Raw genomic sequence first — 24,132 nt, 5'->3', positions numbered from 1 at the left:
ATTTAAAAAGTAAAAAGAAACTGATAAAAAATAATATATTTTATTTAACCCCCAAATATTATTATTGTAAGATGTAATCAACATAGAAAATATTAATGATAAAAATATTAATAACAATGATAATACTTTTCAACACTCAGCCTTCCAAATCTGGTGTGTGTTTTACATTTATAGAATATCTCAAGAAAAAAAGAATATCTCAATTTGGGCCATCCACATTTCAAGCACTCAACAGCCACATGACGTCCATACTGGACAGAATAGCTCTATAAAATAATAGCTAACATTTATCAAGTGCTTACTACATGTTAGGCATTGCTCTAAGGCCACTGGGTGGGGATTATAACTCATTCAGTGTGACAATAATGCCACAAGGTTGTGCTTATTATCGTCTCCATAAGCACATGTTTCTGTTGTAATAGCACCATAATAAAAATTTTGGAGCTTTTGCAAGCCATTTTCCTAATATGATGGGATGGAAGCCAGGTTGCAAAGGCTTACTGAGTCAAGGGGGAAATAAGGGATCTGGAGAGAGACGAAAGTTACTCAAGAAACTTGGTGGTGAGGAAGAAAAGTTAACAGAGTGAGGGAAGCATGAGGACAGGGAGACATGAAGATGAAGTAGGCTGAAGAGGAAAGAGAGAGATGGAAGGTAAAAGGGAGATGTCTGGGGATGTTTTGGACCAATCTCTCCACAAGATGCAGACACAGACAGCGCCACCCTGCAGGTGAAAGCTATGACAGAGTGGTGAGAGGTGGTGAGGGTTTGCGGGGTGGTTCTGGGAGGAGCTGGACTGAGTTGTGAAGAATGAAGTTAGCCAGCAAAGAAGCAAAAAGGGAGAGGATACAGATTTGCGAAGTGCTTGACCTCAAGACTTGGTGACTGGAAGGATGAGGATGAGAGAGAATGAGGATTGGAGGATGATTCCCAGGTTTCCTACATGGGCAAAGGCAGAGAGTGTAACATTTACCAAGTGCCTCTCTGGAGTCAGGCACTGGTCCTGCGCATCACAAACTTAGATCTCATTTAATACCCACAGAGGTCCCATATAAGGCTTGCCATTTCACAAATGTGCAAGCTGAGGCAAGACTGTTGGCCCCAGGTCTCACCCCTAGTAAATGAATGAGTCAGGATTTGAGCCCAGGCTATTCCAGAGACGGAGGGAAGATAAAAGTTGATGTGGGGCTAGAACCAGGACAGATGGTCCAGGTCTTATACTCTGAGTAAGCATCAGGCTCCTCTGCAGAAAGCCAAATTGCTGGGTTTGGGGAGATGGGAACCCACGGAAGGGGCTGGGCTTCAGGCAGGTGCAGAGTGAAAAGTAAGCAGCCTGCAGATGTGTGGGACTTTAGGGCGCTCCAGCATGAGGGAGGCACGATCAACCTTGGGGGCTCCGGCAGAACTCAGCAGCCTGAAAGGGAGAACAGGGAGGTGGAGAGGAAGGGCTGGGGAACAGAGGTGGGGGAGGGGCCGCAGGTGTTTGGTTAAGATGGGCGGCTGTCCACTGGTGAGGAGAGGAGGCATGTACACGGTCAGCTGTTTGGGGGAGAGATCGAAATGGGAAATGTCTGAGAGCTTGGCAGGGACTGAGCAGGGGATCCGGCACAAGAACAGATTGGGGCGTGGTGGGGGTCATTGATGCTGGATCCAGAACACAGTGGGAGACTTAGAGACCTCCTGAGGCTGACAAATTCTTCTCTTAACCTACTGCAAGGGGAGGGACAACGGGGAAAGAGGCCTTAAGAGGAGCAGAAATAGAGGAAATCAGGTAAAGGATGAATATCTGCAGAGGGAGGGAAGGGGAGGAGAGAAATTATGAAATTACAGGAAAGGAACGTGAGAGAAACGGGCGTTGGGAGAGGGTAAGGAGAGGAAAAATGGCAGTAGAACTCCCATCACCCAGGGCACCGGGGTACCCCATCACTAATCCTGTGGGAGTACGCTGCAGTGGCGGGCTTGGGGGTAGAATGGGGGCGGAACCTGGGCCAGGCCAGGACCATTGAGCTGTCCCACCTCTACCCAGACCATGACCAACTTCAGTCTTTGGTCCTGTGCAGTCTGTTTCTTCATCTGTAAACAGGGTTAACGACAGACAGCTGATGTCAAAGTATTTGGAAAGCACCACAACAAGGGAAGGAGTTGTTATTATAAAGGTCCATGGATTTACATAGGGAGATGTATACCGAGAGCCAGACGATGAAAGTAGATGTGGCCAGTGTATATATGTCTAGAAATGGCCCAGTTGATTCCAAGCTCCTCTACCTGCCCAATTTAGTGAGTCAATGTCCAGCCTCGAGGTGGGGTAGGAGGTGGGGGCCTGCAGCTAGACAGATGAGGTTCACGTCCTGCTAGGGGCACGAGGCCCTGGGGCCGAGTTTAACAAGATCCAGCTCCTGTCTTCTTGGTCACAGGCCCAAGCACTCGGTCTGTCGCCACCAGAGCACAGGCCCAGGCAATGCTTATCCAACTAAACCCGCGCCCCTGTGGGGACCTTGCTCCAACAAAATCCCCGTTGTCTCCTTCCATATAGAACGAAAATCTCGCTCTATGTCTTTGCCCAGCTCCGCACCCTCGCCACCCCAGCGATATGGCCTGGTTAGGTCCCTTTCCCCACTCTGGGGAGCTTCTCCTTATCTAGGACTGAGGATGGGGCAAAGGGAGAGGGGGGAGAAATAGAGGAAAAGTGGGGTGACAGTAGGGAAGCAGGAAAGGGGTAAAGTGACAGAGAGCCGGAGACAGAAACGGGAGAGAGGGAGAGACCAGCACAGTGAGCCAGACAGATCCGGAGAGGCCAGCAAAAGAGACACAGGCTCTCGCCACGAATTCCTTAATGATTCCTTCCTCAGGCGTTTCTGGGGCGCCTCCAAGGTGCACGGCCCGGGTCTGCTCAGGTCGCGAACGGCTGCAGGGTGCCGCAGTCTCACCCCCACCCCCTCGCTGTCCCCTCCCCACCTAGCCCAAGGGGGCCGGAACGGTTTCGGCGCGGGGGCTTTTCGGAGCAGTCGAGTGGAAAATAGACTTTAACCCGCTTTGTGGCAACAAGGGCGCCCGGAGCGCTCTCCTGGGCCGGGGCTCTGGGCGCTCAGGCGGGCCATTCCCAAGACCCGGCCTGGAGTTCTTGTAGAGTCTCGCGGAATGAGGACCTCCTGGCCTCGGGGCGCCGGGAGGCCCGGCCCGGATCCGCGCACCCAGACCGCAGCCAGGCCGCTCTGACTGACCCGGGCAGCAGCGAGGAAGCGGATCGGCCTGCAGTCCCCTTCTCGTAGTGCGCTGTCAGGGTCCCCGTCCCATCCTCCCTATCACCGCCTAACGCCCTCCTAGGCCTGGATGCGGTGTTTTCCTGCGGCCTGGAAGGCCCGGATGAAAAAGTTTTCTGAGTATTGGTTCTCCTTCCCAACTGCCCTCTTATCCCCGGGGAATTAGTGCACGAAATGGAAACTGGCTGGAGTAGTCCGCTGCTCCGCGGGCGCGGGTGGAAGGTGGGGGTCGGGGGAGGCCAGGCGGCCGCTATGTTCCCGAGACGGCCGGTATGTCTTCTTGGGGATGGCTTTAGACTGCTCGGCCACCTCCAATTTAAGGCAGTGTCTTCAAGGCCCCGGCCTGGCCTGGCCCGCCTGCACCTGAGCCCCATGACCAGAGAAGAGGAGGAAAGCAGATCGCCCTGCGTCCCGTTGCGAGCCGGCCGCGGTGTCTGTGGCTGGTCAAGGAGCTCCTTCCAAGCCCTGAGAACTGCAGCTTGATGACTGCAGGGGGACCGCTCCGCTAGCTCCTCCAGCGCTGTCTCCGGCCCGGGCCCTTGCGAAAAAAATTGCGCGACCCCTTTCCGGAGCTGTCACCCATAACACCCAGAAAACGCGAAATCTCACGACCAAGGCCGCGGCTTCAGACTGCGGCCCAGGAGACGGATGGTGGGTGATCCCGAGGGTCCTGGAGGCCAGGGGAGCAGGGAGCTGGTTCTCGGGAGAACCTATTTGTTGGACTCCAAACACCCACATTCCACTCGGATCCAAGTTATCTGCGAACTGAAACGACATCCCGGGACGAACTGGAGAGGGTTCGACTGATTTACACACTGGGGACTGGGGTTGGAGTTTCTCCCAAGCCCCAGGCCCCTTCTACGCCACCTTCGGCTCCCGCGTGGGTTGAGACGGTTGCGGCGGCAGCCAGACTCTGCTAAAGGGCGGAGATGCGAGAAGACGCGAGATGGGGAGGAGGCCTAGATCGCCCCGCACAAGCTCCAGTCCGGTTTTTGCCTCCGACTGCTGGCTCCGTCCCCACCCGCTGTCCCTCGCCCCGCCCCGCCCCGCCCCCCACCTTGGGGCAGGTGAGCCGCGGCCAATGGGCGGGCTCGGGGCAGGTGCCCGCTAACTCTCGCCTCGCATCGCGGTGGCCGAGCCCGGGCTGGACAGTGCTGGGAGGACCGGGGGCGGGGGTCGGTCCTGGCTGGACTCGGGAGGGAGGGGGCCGGGCTCAGCCCCCAGGCCGTAGAGGCAGCTCGCAGCATCGCACGGAGCCCGCGCCAGTGCCGGCGCCGGGAGCTGCCCGCTCGGCCGCAGAGGCCGGCGAGCCTAGCTGCGAGCCGTGGCCCGACTCTCCGTTCACTGGCTCGCACACCCCTCGCCGCTCCGCGCCTGGCTCGTGGGCAGGGGCTGAGCGCGGGCGGGCGGGCGGGGGAGGTGAGGGGTGCTGGTGTGTGTGCATGTGCCTGGCTGGGTGCACACCCCGCACGGCGGCGGCGCCAGGACGCGGAGCGCTCCCCAGCGCCCGGCTGCCTCGCTCGGCTCTGGCGGCCGCGACCATGTTCCAGCCCACAGCCAAGCGCGGCTTTACCATCGAGTCTTTGGTGGCCAAGGACGGTGGCACCGGCGGGGGCACTGGCGGCGGGGGTGCAGGCTCCCATCCCCTGGCGGCGGCCGCCTCGGAGGAGCCGCTCCGGCCCACGGCGCTCAATTACCCTCACCCCGGCGCGGCCGAAGCGGCCTTCGTGAGCGGCTTCCCCGCCGCTGCGGGCGCCGGCCGCTCGCTCTACGGCGGGCCCGAGCTCGTGTTCCCCGAGGCCATGAACCACCCTGCGCTGACCGTGCACCCGGCGCACCAGCTGGGCGCCTCCCCGCTGCAGCCCCCGCACTCCTTCTTCGGCGCCCAGCACCGGGACCCTCTGCACTTCTATCCCTGGGTGCTGCGAAACCGCTTCTTCGGCCACCGCTTTCAGGGTGAGTGCCCACGTTGTGCCCGCCTCGGCGGCCGGCCGGCGCCCGTGCTGAGGTGGCGCGGGGAGGCTCGGGGGCGTGCGGGGCCGTTCAGAAGTTGTTGCTGATGAGGCTGCGGGTCCGCAAAGGCCGATTCTTAAGCAGGGACGAGCCACGCCAGATCCATCCGCGCTTCTGCCGCGTTGGATTCCCTCCCCGAGAACCAGGTTGGGACCTCTAGGCTTTCCCAGGAACGATGCCGGTCAGGACGCCAAGCCCGGGCTCATCCTTGGAGCCTCTCCTGGTCCTCTCTGCGGCCTGCCTTAATCTCTCCTGGCTGAGCCAGTCCCATCCCAGAGAGCGCAGCGCCCGCCGCCCTGCCTCCGACCCAGATGGACCTGGGACCATACTTCGCTCGCACTTCCACCACCAACTCCCAGGGATCCGCCTTCGCCGGCGCTTGGAGGCAGGGGAAAGTCCACCTGCGTGCCCCGGGTCTGTGGGAAGAAGGGGCAGAGGGGAGGGCAAACTGGAGAGTTAATGTTCAGTGTTGAGTGCTCTGCTGTCTTGGGATGTTTGTCAGCAACCTCGACCCGACTTCTCCAAGTCACACGTGCTTCTCGGACCTAGGGTGGGAAGGTTTGCAATAGCAAACTGGCTTCCTCCGCCACTCGCCGACTCCGGGAACCCACCGGCTGCTGGGGGACCAACAGCAGTCCTCCAAGGCAGGGGGCGGGGGCAGAGGGCTTTTAAGGTCCTAGGCAGTCCGAGCCCCCTAGTCTGCACTGGGCAGTGGGTTTGCTAAAGATCCCCCACTGGTCTCGGTCTCTCTCTCTCTCTCTCTGTCTCTCTCTCTCTCTCTCTCTCTCTCTCACACACACACACACACACACACACACAGGTTTCAATGATGTGACTTTTCCAAAAGAAAGAATTCCATTAGTTGGAGTTCGTTTTCTTCTTTGAATTTGTTGGAGTTTTTCTTTTCTTTCTTCTTCTTCTTCTTCTTCTTTTTTTTTTTTTTTGGAGTGTCCTTAATTTGTGCAGTAATTGGTTTAGTTTCCGGTTTTATTTTGTTAGTGTAGACCGGACCTCAGTCTTATGAGGTTCCATGACTCAGAGCTAGGTAACCCTGATTTTAGCAAAACAAATGAAAAGGATGTGGATAGAGCTTTGGCTCCTGGAGCTAATCCGAGGGTAAACTGGGTGTACACAGTCAAAATAAACTGGATATTGGGTACAATTATCTAGATAACAGAAAAAAATGATCTCTTGAAGCTTTCGCTATAGCTGCTTAACTGTTTCACGGAAAGCCGCTTTCCCGGGCCCCGATTTGTCAGACAATTTTCTCAGTCCCATCTGGCCAAAGGATACTGACCCAACAGATCCCACAAAATAAGATAATGTAATTATTTGAGCAAGAATCTTTGTGGGCAGTTTTGTCTGCCCTGGGGATTTCAAAGATTTGCCCAAATCATTGGGGGGGGGAGGGGGAAGCCTATGGTGTCAGCCGCTATGGGAAAGAAACCTGTCAATTAAAATATATGTTTACTGGTAAAATGAAATATTATTTAAAATTGAGCAAACCACCTCGGTCCTCTATGGACTGGGTCCCCGGCCTGGGTCTCTAAACCTCGCGACCGCGGGCCAATTTGAGAGTCGCGGCTGTTTGTGAACCTTCGGGCCCGGGGCGACGGAGGGACCAGCGGTTAAGAGGCTAGTAGAGAGACAGGGGCTCGGAGAAGAGGGCAGAGCTGGTCCTGAGCCCTGTGGTCTCTGCTCACTCGGAGATGGCCTCCCGGCGACGCCCTCGGCTTTGGACCCGGCGCTCCACGCCCTCCGCGCTACCTTTCCCGCCTCTGGCCTCGCCCGCGCGGGCTTAGGGTGCGAGGGCCGGGGGCGCCAAGCGTCGGGGGCGCCTTGCGAGAGATCCAGCTCCAGCTCTGAGCATCCCCAGTCAGGCGAGGCCGAGTAAATCCTCCGCAAAACCCTCTCGGAATTTGCCGCCGCTCCCTGAGCCGTCAGTCCCGGCGGGCACGTTGTCGAGTTGCAAAAACGGTTGCATTTTTCTCCCAAGAACTGTGTCTGGACGCGGAGATGGAGCCAAATGTGGTCGCATTGTTGAACACGGAATCCGTTGGGCACTGAAGGACTTTTCGAATCCTAATAAGTTTTGGCTTCAGGGCCGGTCATCGTCGGGGCAGACCCCTGCGGCCCGGGCGCCCTCGAGTCCTGCGATCCCGCGGGCCCTCGGGGCTACGAGCCGAGCCATTTCAGGCCCTCCGGCGCCGCGTTTTCTAGAGAACCGGGTCTCTGCGATGCTCATTTCAGCCCCGTTTTAATGCAAGAAGCGAAACCCTACACGAACGAAAAGGAACACGTCTGCGCTCTGTGCGCAGCGCTCTCCAGCAGCGCGGTCCCGGCGCGCAGGGAAGCGGCTTCTTCGCTGAGCGAGGCGGTGGGAGAGGAAAAGCCAACGCGGGATGGTCGGGACCAGGCGGCGGGACGCCGAAGACGGGGGCGGCTTTCGAGGCCTGAAGGGGAGGAGCTGGCGGAGACGACGAGTTAGCCGCACTTCGGTACTATTTCCTCCGGACAGCAGGAACTTTCCAGGCCGAGGAGCAGCGTCGGGAGGGGGCCGTGGGAGACCAGGCCCTCTGGGACTGGTGGTGGTAATGGGCCGGTGCTTCAAAGGGCGCCTTTGTTCCGGCAGGAGGAGGGGGAAAGAGGTTATCTCCGTTGCCGGGCGGGCCTCTCCGTCTCGTAGCCCCAGGCCCCTCCGCCCCGCCATCCGGCCCAGAGCCCCCAGTCTGCCTCGGCCTCTCCAGGACGGACTGCAGCTCAAGCCCCGGGCCTTCGAATCCCTAGCTCCCACCTCCTGCCGCCTCACTCCTGGGAACCTCCGTTGCTAGGTCCCATCCAGTGCCTTAAAGGGGCCCGCAGAGAAGGCTGGAGGAAAACGGGGCGGGTGGGGTACAGTTACTAGCTCCAGGGAAGGCTAAGCCAGCCCCTTTCCACTTTTCCACCTGTCCTTGTCTGAAACTGACAGCCCGCTCTCAGAGCCCAGAATTACTGCATCTAAACAGGCCACACCGCAACCCAGTCCCAAGCTTGTTGTGCCCTTGTGATCCAATTAAGGGAAACTGAAGCCTTGGTAGGGACGTGTGAGGCCCCCTCTCCATAGGTCAGAGTGAGAGTGGCCCAGGCTCATAGGCACCACCCTAGTTCTTACACAAACATAGCAGCTATTGGTGAGTTTCTCAGTTTTGTACTAAACATACTGTTCCTTACAGGAAAGAGCCCTGATTCTTTTGAAATCAAATCTATCATCACTAATCAACATCTTGAATACTTATTTCTGGCCTCTGCTTCTTGGTTGGGTCAGAAGGATCCCTGTGTTTCTGCACATGGAACACAGACTACAGGATACATGCTATCTGTCCCTTCAGGGCATTGCAATGAACTGGGGCTATTCTCTCTCCAGTTGAGGGAGACCTCAAGCAACCTACCTTTCCCCTAAAATAGCCTGACTTGAAGCAAAGAGACGTGTATGTCAGGAGGAGCTTGTTGCTTCCGTCCTCCACTTTGGGTTTATAAAGACAAACAGAGAACTCTACCACACAAGTGACCAACACACACCACGAAATTACAAAATAGCCATCAAATCACACACACTGAGGCAGGCTGCAGTCCTGCTTTCTCAGCCCCACACTACTCTTCACACTTCTGCATCCCATTCACTCACAACTCCCCGGTCTCTCCACGCTGCCACTTCACTTCTGACCAATCTGGGCCAGTCAGGCTGCTGAGGCCAAACCCTGTGATCACAGGGGTGGGCTTTCTCTCCCTCTTCAGCTCATTTGTCCAGAGGAAACCACTGTTGGTACTTGACTTGAGCTCAGAATGCTGTTGTTTTTTTGAGGCAATTTATTTTAACATCAGCAAGAAGTGTTTGCTTCCCACCCACCTCTCTCACCTATCTCCAGCCTATCACACTGGCCCTCACTTGAGGCTTTAATCCTTCTTATTCCCACCTGGATCATTCTTCTCCTTTCTCTCCCTCTTACCCCCCTCTGCCAGACCACCTCCCCTGATCATCTGTCCCCTCCACCACCACAAGCTAAACTTCTCTTCCTTCTGTCAGGCCTGAGAGCCCTGGATCTGCCCCCACCTTGAAGGGCCCAATGGGCAGGGTGTCCTCCCTCCATCTTCCTGTGATGTGATCCCACTCACTTTTATAGAAGCACAGATCCAGCCACTTGAAATGGATAAGGTGACTGGAAGTTAGTGGCTTCTGCCTCTCAGGCAACTCTGTCTCCCCCCAAGCACTAGCCCCTCATTCCTAGGCAATGCTGTTCCACAGAAAACCCCAGCAATAAAGTTTGCCTGTGTAGGTGTCCAAAGCCCATGGACGTGGAGAAAGTCATGTCAGGCAGTTTCCACCAGCAGAGGGATATGAACAGTTACCTGGAGAGTTTTAGCCATAGCATCTCAATTATGTGCCCTTGCTTCACTTACAGAGATATTTCCAGAGATGGGAGATCTCAACCGAATTATCCAAACAATTGTCTTAAAAAATGAAACAACAAATCAAATTGAGTCAAACCAGTGGCCGTTTCTGAAGAAATTAATCGGATCAGTCAATCTCAACAACTAACTGTCAAAACATTTCATCTAGTGCTCTGCATTGTTGGTGGGTCAGGGTACTGTTATGTGCCACTGCATGAGGCTCCGTGGATGATGTCAGGGCCTGTTTCCAGTCTTGTTGCCATGTGCAACCAAGCCAGAGGTGGTGTGAAGGCCTAGTGGGGGGTTCACTGAGACTGGGGCTGTGGGTGGAAGCTAGTTTCACTTTTGTAGTTCCTGACCCCACCACCTCAGCCCCATCCAGCCCAATGTCAGCCCCTCCTCCCGCATGTACGAGCTGAGTCCCCATGATGGCCAACATTTGCCAAGGGACAGTTGCACTCTTTGAAAATCCTGTATGGTAGATGGGAGAAGAAGACAGTAGGGAGGCTGGAGCATGTATTTACACACGCCCATGCAGAAACCAATATATCTATATATATTAGAGAGAAAAATGACATCTAGATATTTATACACGTGTTTCTTCGGCAGGGGATTATTCAGGGATGAAGCAAGGCCTTTTTCCACCAGAGAGCAGTAAGTCTCCTGTGGGAAGACGATTTTACCTGAAGGCCTGAGGGGAGAGAGGTGGGAAAACCGGGAAGAAGAAACCTAACTTTAGACCTCCAGGTGCTGCCTAGATGCTGACTTAGCCCATAGCCTATTTTTACCACTTGCAAGGCAGAGCCTTGGCTTGTTGAAAGGAATTTTCTATGGGCTAGTAGCCTGAGCATTTAGTTGCAAGGCTGGTTTAAGCAGGTGTGAAGGGAGGGTTCCTGGGATACCCTCTTGAATACCCTCTTGAATCTGTATTTGGTAGGGGGATGCCTAACTACCTGGCTCTTCCCCTTACCACTTTCCTGACACCCAGCCCCGTCTCTGCTCTTGGTCCACTTTGAGGGAGACATGACGGGGCAAGCCGACAAAAAGAGCTTCCCACTCCTTGGCCTCTTAGGTTGCTCCAGGCACTGTGGATTTGGGCCTCACCAGGCCTGGGCCCACCTCCTGGCCTAACAGTGATCCGCAGTGCTGCGATTCCGCGAGGCCCCCTCAGCCGGGAGGTGTTGGGAAGGGGAGTGGACTTACGGAAGGGGCGGCAAAAGGGAAAGAGCAGAAGTGCGTGTATCAAGGGTTGGAGAGGGCATCGGAGCGCTCCGGGGCGTGTGCGAGAGCGCGGTGCAAGGGGTAGCTTGGCCGGCTTCCGCGGGCGGCCCGTTGGCCGGGCTGCGGCTCACGGCGCCCTTCTCTCTGTCTGTATCTGCGTGTGTTGCCGTCGGCGGCGCGGCCGCAGCGAGCGACGTGCCCCAGGACGGGCTGCTTCTGCACGGCCCCTTCGCGCGCAAGCCCAAGCGGATCCGCACGGCCTTCTCGCCCTCGCAGCTTCTGCGACTGGAGCGTGCCTTCGAGAAGAACCACTACGTGGTGGGCGCCGAGCGGAAGCAGCTGGCCGGCAGCCTCAGCCTCTCCGAGACGCAGGTAATGATCCGCGCTGCGCCCGGGGGCCAGGTGGAGGGGGGGCCGGAGCGGCCGGCCTCGCCCCCAGCCTTCCCCAGCTTCTCCCGCTACCCCTGCGGCGCCCCCGTCACGCCTGTCTTCCCTCCGACTGTATGCAGCCTCGAAGAGGCCACAGGACTTTTATTAAGCACTAAGGACCCACCGGGAGGTTGGGATCAAACCTTATCCGACCCCACTCCCATAGCCCATGGGAGGTGCCAGTTGCCAGGAGGCGGCTGGCGCCCTCGGGAGCCGGCCGAGCGCGGAGCGCCCAAGCCGCGGTCACTCCGCGCCCACCCGGGCCCTCTGGCGCCGTCTCGGCCCTGCGGTTACTGCAGCCCTTCTCCCGCCACTGTTCCGGGGGCGCTCAGGGGTGTGTGGGGTGCCCAGGCCTGTCTCGCACTGGCTTCGCTGCTGTGCAGGGGCAAAGCGGGCGGAGGCCTCGCTGTCCCCCAGCGGGTGTGCTGTGGGGAGAAAGCCCACGTGTCCTCAGGCTATAAACATCAGAAGCAGAGGGATTAGGCGGGAGCGCGCAGCCCTGCTGGGGGTCCAAGGGGGGCACTGATCTCTGCCCAGCCCGGCTGGCAGGGCTCTGAAACTGTGGCGTGTGTGCGCGGGCGTTGGCGGGGCCTGGGAACGGTGGGAGAGCAGATTCTGGTACTCAGGACCTTTTCCCAATCACTTGAAGGGCTGTTGAGTTGGGGAGGGAATAAACTGTAATGGAGTTGAAGGGGTTTGAACTGGGTGAAATTACAATCACCACGTAGTATTTTTGTAATTGATAATTAGAAAAAAAATTTAAAGAACTAGAAGGGAATTATAGGGAGGCAGATTTGGGTTTATTGTAAGTAAAGACTTTGCCATAAATAAATGCTGTCTGGAAGCACCGCGAAGCTCTTAGTCCGCCCGGAGTCCAACGTGCGGGGGTGGCTCGCTGCTGCCCTGGAGGCGGATTTCAGTATCTGAATGGGCTTCGGGAGACCTTAACTCCCTTCTGGCCCTGACAGAGCCCAGATTTGCAAAGAGAGAGGTCGGCTGGCGCGGCCCAGCAGCTCTCGCCCGCCGGCATTTCATCTTCCGCTCCCCTTTCTGCTCGACTCGCCCCTCTTACACCACCATCCTCCACCCTCGTCCTGGACAGTGAGAAGGCGTCCGGCTGGAGGTGGGGGTGGGGTGTGTGTGCAGCCTGGGGTCTTCCGGGTAGCAGTGAGGATAGATGGAAGGCGTCGTGGGGGAGTCCAAACCCAAACTTCGTCCCCAACATCTTGCAGCCCCGACCTCACTCTTTGCCGCTCAAGTCGCATTTTGGTATCCATTGTCCTATCTATCTGATGCCCTATTTCATCAATGCATTGCTCCCATCTCCGCGGCAGGACCCGGGCTTTTTCAGATTTGCTAGCTGGGCTGTTCTAACTGCAGAGATAAAGCTTACAAAACAACGGACTTAATTTTAAAAACGTTTTAAAGAAAGATATGTTTTTTAAAAAAGAAGTTAATGAAATAATACCCCCTTTTCCCTCTTGGCAAACAGTGTTTTAAAATTGTTGTTTAAAACAAGGTGTCAATTTAAGAATGGTATTTATAGTTAACTTCATTTTAAAAGTATTAGTTATAAATTTTAATTGCAGAAGTGTAAGAAAACAAAACCGTTTATAAGCCCACCACCCACAGATTAACACTTGTTGAAATAATGTCATTGTTTTTAAACTTTCAATTTTTTACCTCAGCCAGAGCATTTTTAATTGACTTTCTTTCAACTGAACCTATCTGCCTGTCAATATTTGCTCCTAACAATGCCAGTTAGTAAACCCAATGATTTTCTCTTTCATTTTTATTATAAGGTGCTTAAACATATATTTAAAACAAAACCAGATAGAAAATAAAATGTATCCAGCTTCACTAAGGATCAAAACGCATGGCTAATCTTGTTCCATCTATAAATGAGCTGGTTAAGCATATGAAACAAACAAACAAAATAATAGAACTGTGGGTGATTTAAGCCTGAGAAACCTCCTTGTAGAGTCCTGACTTTCCAGGTGAGGCCTTTGAGATGGAGAGATGAACTAGGCAGAGCACCCCATGCAGGCAGATGGGATTTCAGTATCTGCCTCCCTGCTAACTGACTGTGTGACCTTGGGCCAGTTACTCAACCTCTCTGAGTTCTGTTTTCATCATCCATAAAATAGATTGTTTAAGGATTAAAGGCACCTAATATGAACTCAAATAAGATTAATTCTCATCCCCAGTGCTTCCCTTCCTTTTGTTGAAAGTAATATGTCAAATTAGTGTTATAATAAATCCAAACCTGGAATTCCTGACTCTTAGTTCAGTCTTTTTCATCAGCAGAGCTGTCTTTCTGTCCCTCTCTTAACTATCATTAAGACCTAGGCTATATAACTAACTAATTATCTATTTATCTCTCTGTATTTGCCAGGCAGGCTGACCGGTCATTTCTAGCTATCAGCTATTTGTCGAGCATCAGTCACTCCCATCAGCCCCCTGCCATCTACTTCTACTGTCAATATCTATATTCATCTCTCACAGAGAGCTATTTTATATCTAGCCGTGTACTTCTGTCTGCTTTCATTAAACTGCCTCTGCAAAGCTGGTTAATTTATATTTCCTATTTTTTATTAATTCTATCTTCTTCTGAACAATAATTCCTATTTACCCAACTGTTGATTATCTCTTTATCATCTACTCTGTTTTACCTTCTGTATATCTACCATCCATCTCAAACTTCCATCTCTATAGATCTTTAGCAGCTGACAGTGTATGCATATGTCTGTAATGGTTACCATCTCATCAGCTCTCACTTTGTCTTTTTTTTCTGGGCCTCAGTTGCTGATCTGAAAGATGGAATGAAATGAACTCCAGGGTTCTTTTCAGCCCTGAGCTTCTGGCTCATCTATATTCTACTTCTCAGTATTTCTGTATAACCCCTCCTCCAGGTTCTCAGAACTCACAGCATATCTCCCGCATATCATAATATTTATAGGACTTTGCTATTGTTTAATAATCTTCCATGTCAAAATGTCAGTCTGTACACTGGTTGCATCCATCTCTCAAAGAAATCTTAAAATGCAGATTCCTGGACCCTGCTCAGGAGATTCTCTTAGGAGTTCCAGGATGGGACCCAGGAACATTTTTAAAACAGCTCTCTGGGTGATCCTGATAAACAATAGCCTGAGCATAAATAAATAAATAGGCCTGAGCATCTCAGCTCTGGGAGGCAGAGGCCAAGCCTTCCTATTTCTTGCTGTGCTCCAGGGCCCAGCTCAGTGGCCAGCAAAAAGTACATGCTCCATAAATATGTATTGAATGAACGGGCAAGTTTCTCTTGATTGTATACTTTATCCATATGTTAACTTTATCAGTCATTACCCTCACTCTCTGCTGTCACTGCTCCCTTTCTGTCCCTCTCCTTCTATCATTCCCTTACACTCTCATAGCTGATTGTTGATCTAGATGGTCGAATTTTATTTACCAGTTCATGGATAAAACTTCTGGGAGGGTTAAGCAGATTGGTGTGGGGGTCTTAGTTCAGATTTCAGGGGTGTCTGTATGCCCAAAGCTCTAGCATGGGATATTGGGGGTGGGCAACCTGAGATGCTTTGTTGGGGTAGGGCTATAGTTTGGTTGCGTGTGGGGTATTTGTGCTGGGATGGCCGTGGGTTAATCCAGGAGGTGGAGGGAGGGGCCCCAGGCAAGGGCTAGGTCTTCCTTCTGGCTCTAATTATTTGCTTCTCACTGTTGTGCAGCCCAGGAGTCTCACTGGAGTGAAGCCCATCTAAGCTTCAGTCCTGGTGGCTGGTGGGGCAGACTCGGGCCTGGGTCAGATCAGAGCCTCGAGAGTGTGTGTGCGTGTGTGTGTGTGTGTGCGTGTGTGTGTGTGTGTGTGTGTGTGTGTAATGGGTGTATGTAACATATGTATGCCCATAATGTGGAGCACATGTGGGCTTAGTGTGATCAATGCCCAAAGGTCAGGTGCTATCATATGTACACGGCACGGAGTGCCTCTGTGAGCTTCTGTGCCTGTGTGGGGAGGGGCACATTAGTTCTGGGGGGAGTGAGAGAAAGCATTTGGTTGCTTCAGCTGATTGGTTGGTTAGTGTTTCCAGCTGCTCCTCCAGCTCTGAACAGTTCAGGAGGTGTTTCTTGACCTTCCCTGGCTCAGTTTAGCTGAGCTAAACTGTGAGGGAAAAGCATGCAGAAATGTGGTGTCTTGGCCTTGGAGATTCCTCATGCAGTGCCAGGACGTGTGAGGGGTGGGTGACTGGAGTCCCACTGAAGCCACAGCTGTGGACTGAGGGAGTCAGGGGAGAGCTGCATCGGTAGAAGTCTCCTGGGAGGCCGCAGACACGCAAGGCTTGGAGGGATGTGTAGGTTGGTGGGAAGAAAGGGGAGGCTTTGAGATTAAGACGGAGCAGGAGCTGTCAAGTCTGGCTACCTTCTTGGGTCCCGAGAGCATGGGTGGTGGGGTCTTACGAGGCAGGAGTGTGTGGTCACCTGCCTATGGGTTTTTCCCCCCAGGGGCATGGTAAGAAGAGTTCCTGCCTGGAATATCTGCCTTTTGGGAGATGGCTGAGAGGGAGATACCCTAGGGACTTGAATTTTAGGGAAAGGTTGCTAGCTCACTGTGTGTTCTGAGATGGACTCATCCCTTCTCTAAGTCTTGGCTCTTCTCCAAGAACTTCTGCACCTCTGAAGCTCCAGGAGGCCAGTGGGAGGCAGGAGATAAGGGAGACTGGAATGGTTCTCTGAGGGTGTGGTCCTGAGCGAGCAGGCAAATCTTGTGATGTCTCCCTGAGAGTGAGGGCAAGCATCCAGGGCGGACTGAGAGAGGAGGAACCAAGAAAGCTCAGGAAGAGTTAGGACTCTAGTTGATGGGGAGTCAGAGGTGACCTCAGTTTGGTGGGGTGAGGGTTGAGCTTAGCATGGCATTGAGCTTGACACTGAGAGCGGGAGCAGTCACGTGATCAAATGTTAGGAAGTGGATCCCAGTGGAGAGGGCAGGGAGGTGAGCCGGCTGAGGAGTGGCTTGACTGATGTCGCTAAGCTTCTTTCTAGTATGAGGACTTTCTCTGTGTCTGAGGATGACAGAATAGGAGGACACAGACTTAAATTAAAACAGAAGAGACAACAGTAGGACATAAGGAGGAACTTCTTGTATCAGAGTTACAAGACTCAAATGCCCCTTGATAGAGGTTTTTGAACTCCTTGATGAGAGGACAGGTATTCACCTGAAAGTATGCAGGGGCCAGGAGCCATGGACTTTCCCATTTGGGATGGGCTAAGATGGGAAGTGGTGGAAAAGAAGGGATCCAAACCTGGTTCATTCAAAGGTAAAGTCTGAAACACTGGCTGGAGTTGTAGTTTGCTTGTTTGTAAGTTCATTTGTCCACTCACTCATGCACGTCTTCATTCATTAATGCGTACAGTGATCAATCTGCTAATGCCTTAATGCCTTCATTCATTCATTCATTCATCCGCAGCAGTTTTACCTTCTTTATCCTACCTGACTCAAGCTGACCCTTGTCCCCTCAACAATGGATCTTCCTCTCCACCTCCCGTCCCAGAAGTGGTTAATCCAATCCACAGCATGAAGAATTAAGAACTGACCCTCTTGTAGAAGTGTCCACTGAACTAAGCCAAAAAAGGATCCCATCTCTGCAGCAGTTAGCACTTTCAAAACCCCCTTTCCAATTAGACCTCAATCCCTCTACCATTAATTTTCTCCTGTTTTCCAGGTTGGCCCAAGTGCCTCTTTCCTAGAGCATAGGGCTAGGTCACTTCACCTCTGCCCCGCTGGCTGAACATACCTGGAACATGCCCACTGGGCCTCCAAAGCCAGCTAACACACCACTTTCGTTCTCCCCGTTCCCATACCATCTGATGAGGAGACAGAGGTTTGAGCAAATAAATTAACACATTGCTGGGGTCATTGTTACTGAGGCAGATAAAAGCACTAAGGAGTTACAGACAGGTGATGGGGCACATCCAGTCTAGGAACAAGGGAGCAGGGTTTCGAAGACTAAGCAAGAGTATTCCAGGTGGTGTAACTCAGACAAAAGTGGAGACTCTTGGAAGGATCTCGCTTATCAGAAAAACTGAGAGACATTGAGTGAGGTGGGGACTTGGGCGGCCACAAGGAACCTCTCTCTCCCCAAACCCAGAGGGCTCAGAGATGGGTGAGGGGTTCCTCCTGCCAGCATCCCAAGTGTGCCCTGGACTTGAAAGGTGAGTAGCGTGCCGGTGTCGAGGGGAGGCAGTGAAGAATAAGCAGGCCTCCTAAGGCCGCTCCCACTGCGCTGGTACCCACGCTATGTGACCTGGTTCCTTTCTAGGTCCTCTGTCCTTTAGGGAAGGGGTTCTGGAGTGACCCCAGCGTTACCTGGCTGGGGTGTCACTCTTATCTCTTACTACATTCAGAGCCCAGTTCCTTTACTTTTTCCAAATAAAAAAATTACTGATAATTGTTATCAATAATGCATTAAAGAAAAGTCAGAAAAGTGGAAAGAAGAAAGACAAGTCACCCATACTTTGGGTACATTTCCTTCTAGTCTTTTTTCCCCGTGCATAGGCTTTGTTTTTCCATGGTGTGATCACACTGTGCCCAAACTGTGCATCCTGTCGTTTTCACTGATATTACTAAGTCATAAGCATCCCCTTGTTATTACAGTCTTTGTAAACAGCATCTGGACACTCAGCCCAAGGCTGTTCTCCGGAAGATAGCCAGGCTGCCTGGGGAGAGAGTTTTCGTCCCTGTTTCTAGAGAGCTGCCTCCTTGACCCTAGTAGTTTTCATGGAGAAAGTATTCAGAATTGCTTTTCATTTGTATGTACCAGGAAGCCAGCCCTGGTGTGAAAACATACCCTGTGCCCTGTGCCCAAGAAGTTTTCCTTCTTTGGACCAGTGATGCTGGGCAAGAGTAGCAGCCTAGGTCCATCCCACTAGAGGCGAGTCTCCTTCTGGAAGGAGACTGGGGAGTGTGTGTGGGAGGGAGAAGGTGCAGAAAGGGGCCCTGTGTCCCTGGTGCTGCCCCAGATCACGCATCACCAGGCTGGCCACGCTTAGCCCTCAGCCAGCCCCTCGGGCTCTCAGGAACACCGCCCCAGGCCTGAGTCACACACAAGCCTTGCACAGGAGGCTGGGCGAGCTCACCCGCCTACGGGCTGGCACAGTCACAGTGGGCTCCAGGGCGGGGGGCAGGGGCCAGGCTGGCTGCCAAATGGTTGTGCCGAGAACCACCCAGGGCCCAGCTAGCCCTGTGCCCAAGGAAAGGTGGGCATGGAATCCAGAAGCCCTGCGCCTGGAGCATCTGCCATCCTCCCCATCTATCGGAGCTGGGACATGCAGGCAATGGGTTTGAAGCCAGCTCTGGAAATGAGGGAAGAAGGCCTTCCCTCACCGTCCACCAAGGCCAGGTACCTCATCTCTTCCTGTCCCTGGCTGGCTGCTCTGTGTGTCATTGACCACTGGCTGCCCTCACACCTATCCTCGTGCTTGAAAATTAAAGGGCAAGGCAGATGGTACCATGGAAACCCTGGGGAGGGGTGGGCTGTTGGAGGAGCCCTGGGTTGGGTCGGCTCCATGGAGGGGACAGAGGGGAGTGTCTGGGAAATGTGAGAGTGGGGCATCCTGGGCACGAAGCTACTCCCTGGGCCTGGATGCCAGGCCTGCTTTGGCTGTCACTGCCTGGCTTTATGCCTACGGCCTGTGCTTTTCACCCATTCTCAGGGAGCAGGGGCAGAAGTGTGTAGTGTTTCTGAGGATTGCCTTTAGGCCTGCCCGGGAATCAAGGATCTCCCCTCAGCACTCACTGCTGCTGCCAAACCGAGGTGCTCATCATCATTCCACACACATGACTTACCGCTCACCACCTGCATGGGCACCGTGGATCACTCCAACTGCCGTTGGCTAAACCTACCTGCTTTCTAAATGTGCTGTCAATTCAGGAAACCATCCATGCCTAATAACCCTGCCCTTCGGCACCACCTTCCCCAGAGACCCTCTGGAATTCCACCTGAGGTTGCTAAGATGGGGTCCTGTGGTGGAACAGACTAACCTAGACAGCATGAGAAGTTCGAGCCTCGAGCAGCAGGGTCCGTGACCCTAGGAGCGCTCTGGCTGTCCTGGGCGCTGCTCTTGGTGTGGACACCACCTCCTGGTTATGCAGCCGTGTCCACTCTGCCTCTTTGTGCCACAGAGAGCACAGCGTTGCCCCGGGGGGTGGGGCTCACTCCAGGCCATCAGAACCCGTGTGATGGCTTCTTGTATATTCCCTCATTTCCTGTTCACTTCAACCCTGAGAAAGAGTAATTATTCATCTCTTCTCTAAAAACTGGTAGAGACCCAGGTCTCTCTGTTCCTGTGGTTGCAGGAACCAGGATGCTTGGCAGTTCCATGACCCCCTCCCTTCCCTCTGTTGAGGGGACAGGAAAACGGCCGCTCTCTGGCCCCCTGTGCCCTCTCCCTGGCCCCCTTCATTTGCATCTGGAAGGGCAGACCTCCAGACGCATGAGGTGGCACGGGCCAAAGGAGGCAACCCTGGCCTCGGTTTCCCCCTCCGGCTCCCAGCTCAGCCTGAGTGCTGAGGCCCTGGTGGCCGCTCTGGGGGCCTCCTGGGTGTTTCTCACCTGTGCCCCTCCCTCCCTGGCCCAGGTGAAGGTGTGGTTCCAGAACCGGAGGACAAAGTACAAGCGGCAGAAGCTGGAGGAAGAGGGGCCCGAGTCGGAGCAGAAGAAGAAGGGCTCCCACCACATCAACCGGTGGCGCATTGCCACGAAGCAGGCCAACGGGGAGGACATCGACGTCACCTCCAATGACTAGGGTGGGCGGTCACAGACCCACGAGGGCGGAGCGCTGCTCGCTGCTGGCCAGGCCCCTCGGCGGGCCCAGCACGACTCTGGCCACTCCTTGGCCAGGCTGCGTGGAGGCCTCAGGTCACGGCCCCAGAGGGCTTGGAGCCTGGGGCCACCACCGACAGAGGGACAAGAAATGGGCTGGCTGAGGCCCGGGACTGCTCGACCTTCTCCTCAGAGAGCCTGCCTGCCTGAGCAGGTTGCAGGCCACCGCAGCCTCCCAGCCACTCTCCATTTCTCTTATCTCCTTTTTGTTTTGATGCGTTTCTGTTTAATTTATTTTCCAGGCACCCGCTGTAGTTCCTAGTGATCCCCTTGTGTCTCCCTTCCCTATGGGAATAATAAAAGTCTCTCTCTTAATGACACAGGCATCCAGCTCCAGCCCCAGAGCCTGCGAGCCTGGCGTGGTGGATTCTGGCTCTGAGGGCCATTGGCGGGACAGGCAGAGCAAAGCTTGCTCAGGGCCTGGGAGCCTGGGGTGGGGCCTTGGAGACTCAGTCCATTCGCTCTTCTCCTTTCTTGGTGGTTGACCCTGGTCTCTAGCTTCAACTCCACAGCAAGAGAACCTGAGGCTCGATGTAGGGAAGGACCACCCTGTGTCTTGAGGGAGGCTATGCTCAAGTCTCTCCAAACTTAATGAGCAGTGAGAATCAGGCCCAGGTGGGTCAGGGAGGAGAGAGCGTCCGTACTTGCCCACGCGTAGAGCTCTGGTGGCTTCTCCAGTTGAGGGAAAAACAGAGGAAACGGGGAGTGTTGGGGGCTGGGTGGAGGGCGCACCATTCGCAGAGGCTGACGGTCCCTGCCGCAGGTCCTGGCCCCACCAGGATGCTCACCTGTCCCCGGAGAGCCCCCCCTCACCCTCCCGGCAGATGAAAGCTTCAGCTGAAAGCTTCGGACCCCGGCTGGAGGCCGAGCTCGCAACTGGTTCCCGAGGGCTCAGGGCCTCCCAGCCTGGCAAAGAGCTCAAGGCAGGGCCCGCTAATCTCTTTAGTTCATCCGCCTCCAGTTTGTCCACTTGTCTTTCCTGCTTGTCGCACATCATGTTTTCCTTCATCCTAAGAAACAAAACCCGTGTTCCTAACACCCTTTCCCTTACGATGTCCAGACCTGCCTCTACCTCTTCAGCTCCCATGTGCTACCCAACCCCTTGCTGTCCCTCCTCTGCCTCTCCACTGGGCTGATGCTCATGACCACCACCAACCACAGTTACTGCCACCCTTGTGGCCAGACTCCACACCTCCCGTCTGGCTTCACTGCTCCGCACCTTCTGGCCATTCCCTCCTGGGCTCCCCCGCCCCTCCCTGCCTTCACTCCGGTACCCCTGACGCCTCTTCCTGCCTCTCTGAGTCCTCCCCAGTCATCCCTGTCCCATCACCTCTGTCCACCTCGGGGTCAGTCCGTGCTCCTCCCGCCTCCCGCACTGTGCCCTCCGCCTGGGCCTTTGCATCCACCTCCAGGACTTCCCTTTGCCTCCCAGCCAGCGCCTCCAGCCAACCTCTGCTGAGCTGCAGACCTATGAGCCAGCTGCCTGCTGCCCTCCGCACCCCCCAGCACCTCAAACCCAGCGTGTTCACAGCTGACTCACGGCCCCACTTGCTCTCTTCCAGGACTGCCCACCTTCACAAACAGCCAAGGTTTCTTCTACCTTGGGAAACAGTGTACATGGATCCCGGGGGTTTGCGAGGGGAGGGCAGCGGTGGGAGGCAAAATGAGGTTTGTGCAGATGTCAAGGATGAGGCCCACTTCAAAGGAGGACCTGCGTGCTGTGGCTAGGGTTCTCTTCCTCAAGCTCAAATAGGACCACGCCACCCCCTTCCTCAGGCCCCCACTCCGCTCCCTTCTTTCCCACCCTTGGCCTCTCCTCCTTTGCTGCTGGTGCCCTCTGCTTCAGTCTCACCCACGTCATCCCTGTCCCCCAGTGAGCCACGTGTTTGGCCTCTGCTGTGCCTTTACTTATCCTATTCTTGGCGCCTAGAATGTCCTGGGGGCGGGGGGGTTGATCAATGTTGAAGTCACTGGAAAGATGTCAAAGGCCAAGCCTTGTTGCCTGGGGCACATGCAGGGATCCAAGCACAGAAGGTCCTGCTGCTGGGACTGTCAGTGTCTCTCCTGGGTCCAGTCAATGCTAGAAACCAACGGGCTGTGTCCCATCCCAACGCCCTCCCCAGACATCAACCAGGAAAGTCCAAGTTGAACCTCACAGTGGACTCTCGCTGCCGGGCAGGTTGGATAGCCTCTGGGGAGCAGGTGTGCACAGGTGGGGTGAAGGTAAGAAGGTAGGCATCTTTTTGGCACCATCCCAGGGCGGAGGAATGGGTAAATTGTTCCTCTCTCTCACTTGGTGGGGGAGGGAGTGTGGGAAGATCACAGCAGAGCACCCCTGTCATCCAGATAAAGGGCTGGAAAAGACCCAAAGAAACCTGCCAATCTTCCTAGGCCAGACCCGCAAGGGGTGGGGCGGGAGTCCCCGCTGCACTCCCATCCATGCCCTCATGTTGTGCCTCTCCCCGCAGACGGTAAATATTGGTGTTGTGACTTCATTAATAAAGGCTTCTGTGAGCCTGAAAAACATGGAATCAGGATGAACTATTTTCTGAGCTGTGGGCTTGCCAGGTTTGCTAATTTGGGAGTTTTTGGGCCCTCTCCAGGGAACAAACCAAAGTCTCTCTCGAAGAGACTCAGATGCAGCTGGGAAGGGGAGAAGCAGCCGAGGAATGATGCTCCCTTCCTTCCCCCGACCGTTCCTCCCCCCGGGGATCAGGGCCCTGCAGAGGTGAGGACGAGGACGGGTGGGCAGCAGCGCTCAGTAGGCCTGCCCTGAGCAAGCTGGCTCGGTCATAGCCCCTCGCTGGGGCTGGCCTGGGCCCAGCAGAGCACCACCGGCCGAGCTATTGTTGACGAGCACCTTGAGAACCCCACGTTGCATGTGGCTGAAGTGGAGGGAACACAGGGAGCTATCCTCAGCTCTGGTGGCCTAAGCTGCGTGCCTTCCTTTCAGGGAATGATCTCTTCATGTCCCCTTGACCATGGGACTTTCTGGGCTTGGTTCCTGTGGGCACTCTGCAGCCATGGCCCTTGCTCTCAGCATCTCGACACTTGGTTTACATCAGCTCTTCCTCACTGGTGCTGGGAGAGCTTCCTGTGCAGCTTTGTTGAACCCTCACCTCGTGAACTGGGTTCTGCCCAGGAGGGAGCCGGGCCGGGCCCATAGGCCTCTCTGGAGCCCCTGCTCTGGGGCAGACACCCAGGGGGAGGGGCAAGGGGGGCCAGCAGGCTGAGTGCTGCGGGCCCAGCCAGCTTTCCCGTCAGACAGGCACTGCCAGTGCGGAGCCAGACATCGGGAACAGGTTTAACCAATTACCCAAGCACCCCATCTGCTGTCTGGGGCGTGTGTGAGGGTGAGTGCGTGTGAGGGTGTCTGGGAGCGTCTGGGAGGGCTGTGGGCGTGCGTATGTGAGTGTGACCGTGTGGGCGTGTGTGGGTGTGTGGTTGCAGGTCCCGGTCAGCCCCCTCATTTGTCAAAGACTGTGCCTACCAGCTCCTGGTCCTCCTGTCTCCCCAAGACCTGAGGGTCTACACGGACAACCCACCCAGCACCCCAGCCTCTCACCCCCTTCCTTTCTCATCACCACCCACTCTCAGGGTGTATCAGAGCCCAGGATTGCGCCTTCTTTCCAATCGCACGTTCAGATGTCCTTTCCTCTCAGACCACATGTTCTTTCCTCTCACTCACACAGTTTTCCTCTACAACCATGCTTTGACCTCATGGGCCCCTCTGTTTTCTCTATGACATCCCCTTGTCCCTCCGTTCCTTAGTTGCACCTGCCTGAAATCACAGACTTGCTTGAACCCCTTTCCCCATCTGCCCTTGCAGCTGAGTCAGCGAGGACATCAGGCAAGCGGGCTGCATGGTACCCCTCAGCTGAGGCCTCACCCCTATTAATAAGTCCACTCCCAT

At 54.9% G+C, this 24,132-nt stretch overlaps 1 protein-coding gene across 2 annotated transcripts; it reads left to right on the top strand.

Moving 5' to 3' along the window:
* The first annotated feature begins 4,693 nt into the window (after positions 1 to 4,693).
* On the top strand, positions 4,694 to 22,685 carry EMX1 (empty spiracles homeobox 1). 2 transcript variants are annotated; one of them, XM_057557738.1, is made up of 4 exons: positions 4,694 to 5,214; positions 10,309 to 10,353; positions 11,108 to 11,292; positions 19,975 to 22,685. In XM_057557738.1, the coding sequence occupies exons 1-4, from the start codon at positions 4,701 to 4,703 to the stop codon at positions 20,140 to 20,142; spliced, it is 912 nt and encodes a 303-aa protein (XP_057413721.1). In that variant the 5' UTR covers positions 4,694 to 4,700; the 3' UTR covers positions 20,143 to 22,685. The 2 variants fall into 2 exon arrangements, with proteins under 2 accessions (XP_057413721.1, XP_057413722.1); XM_057557739.1 differs by lacking the exon at positions 10,309 to 10,353.
* Positions 22,686 to 24,132: the final 1,447 nt, after the last annotated feature.

Source organism: Balaenoptera acutorostrata, chromosome 12 (assembly GCF_949987535.1).
Source record: "Balaenoptera acutorostrata chromosome 12, mBalAcu1.1, whole genome shotgun sequence".
NCBI classification, from domain to species: domain Eukaryota; kingdom Metazoa; phylum Chordata; class Mammalia; order Artiodactyla; family Balaenopteridae; genus Balaenoptera; species Balaenoptera acutorostrata.
The sequence above is the reverse complement of the archived record's forward strand: the minus strand, read 5'-3'. Positions and strand labels throughout refer to the sequence as shown.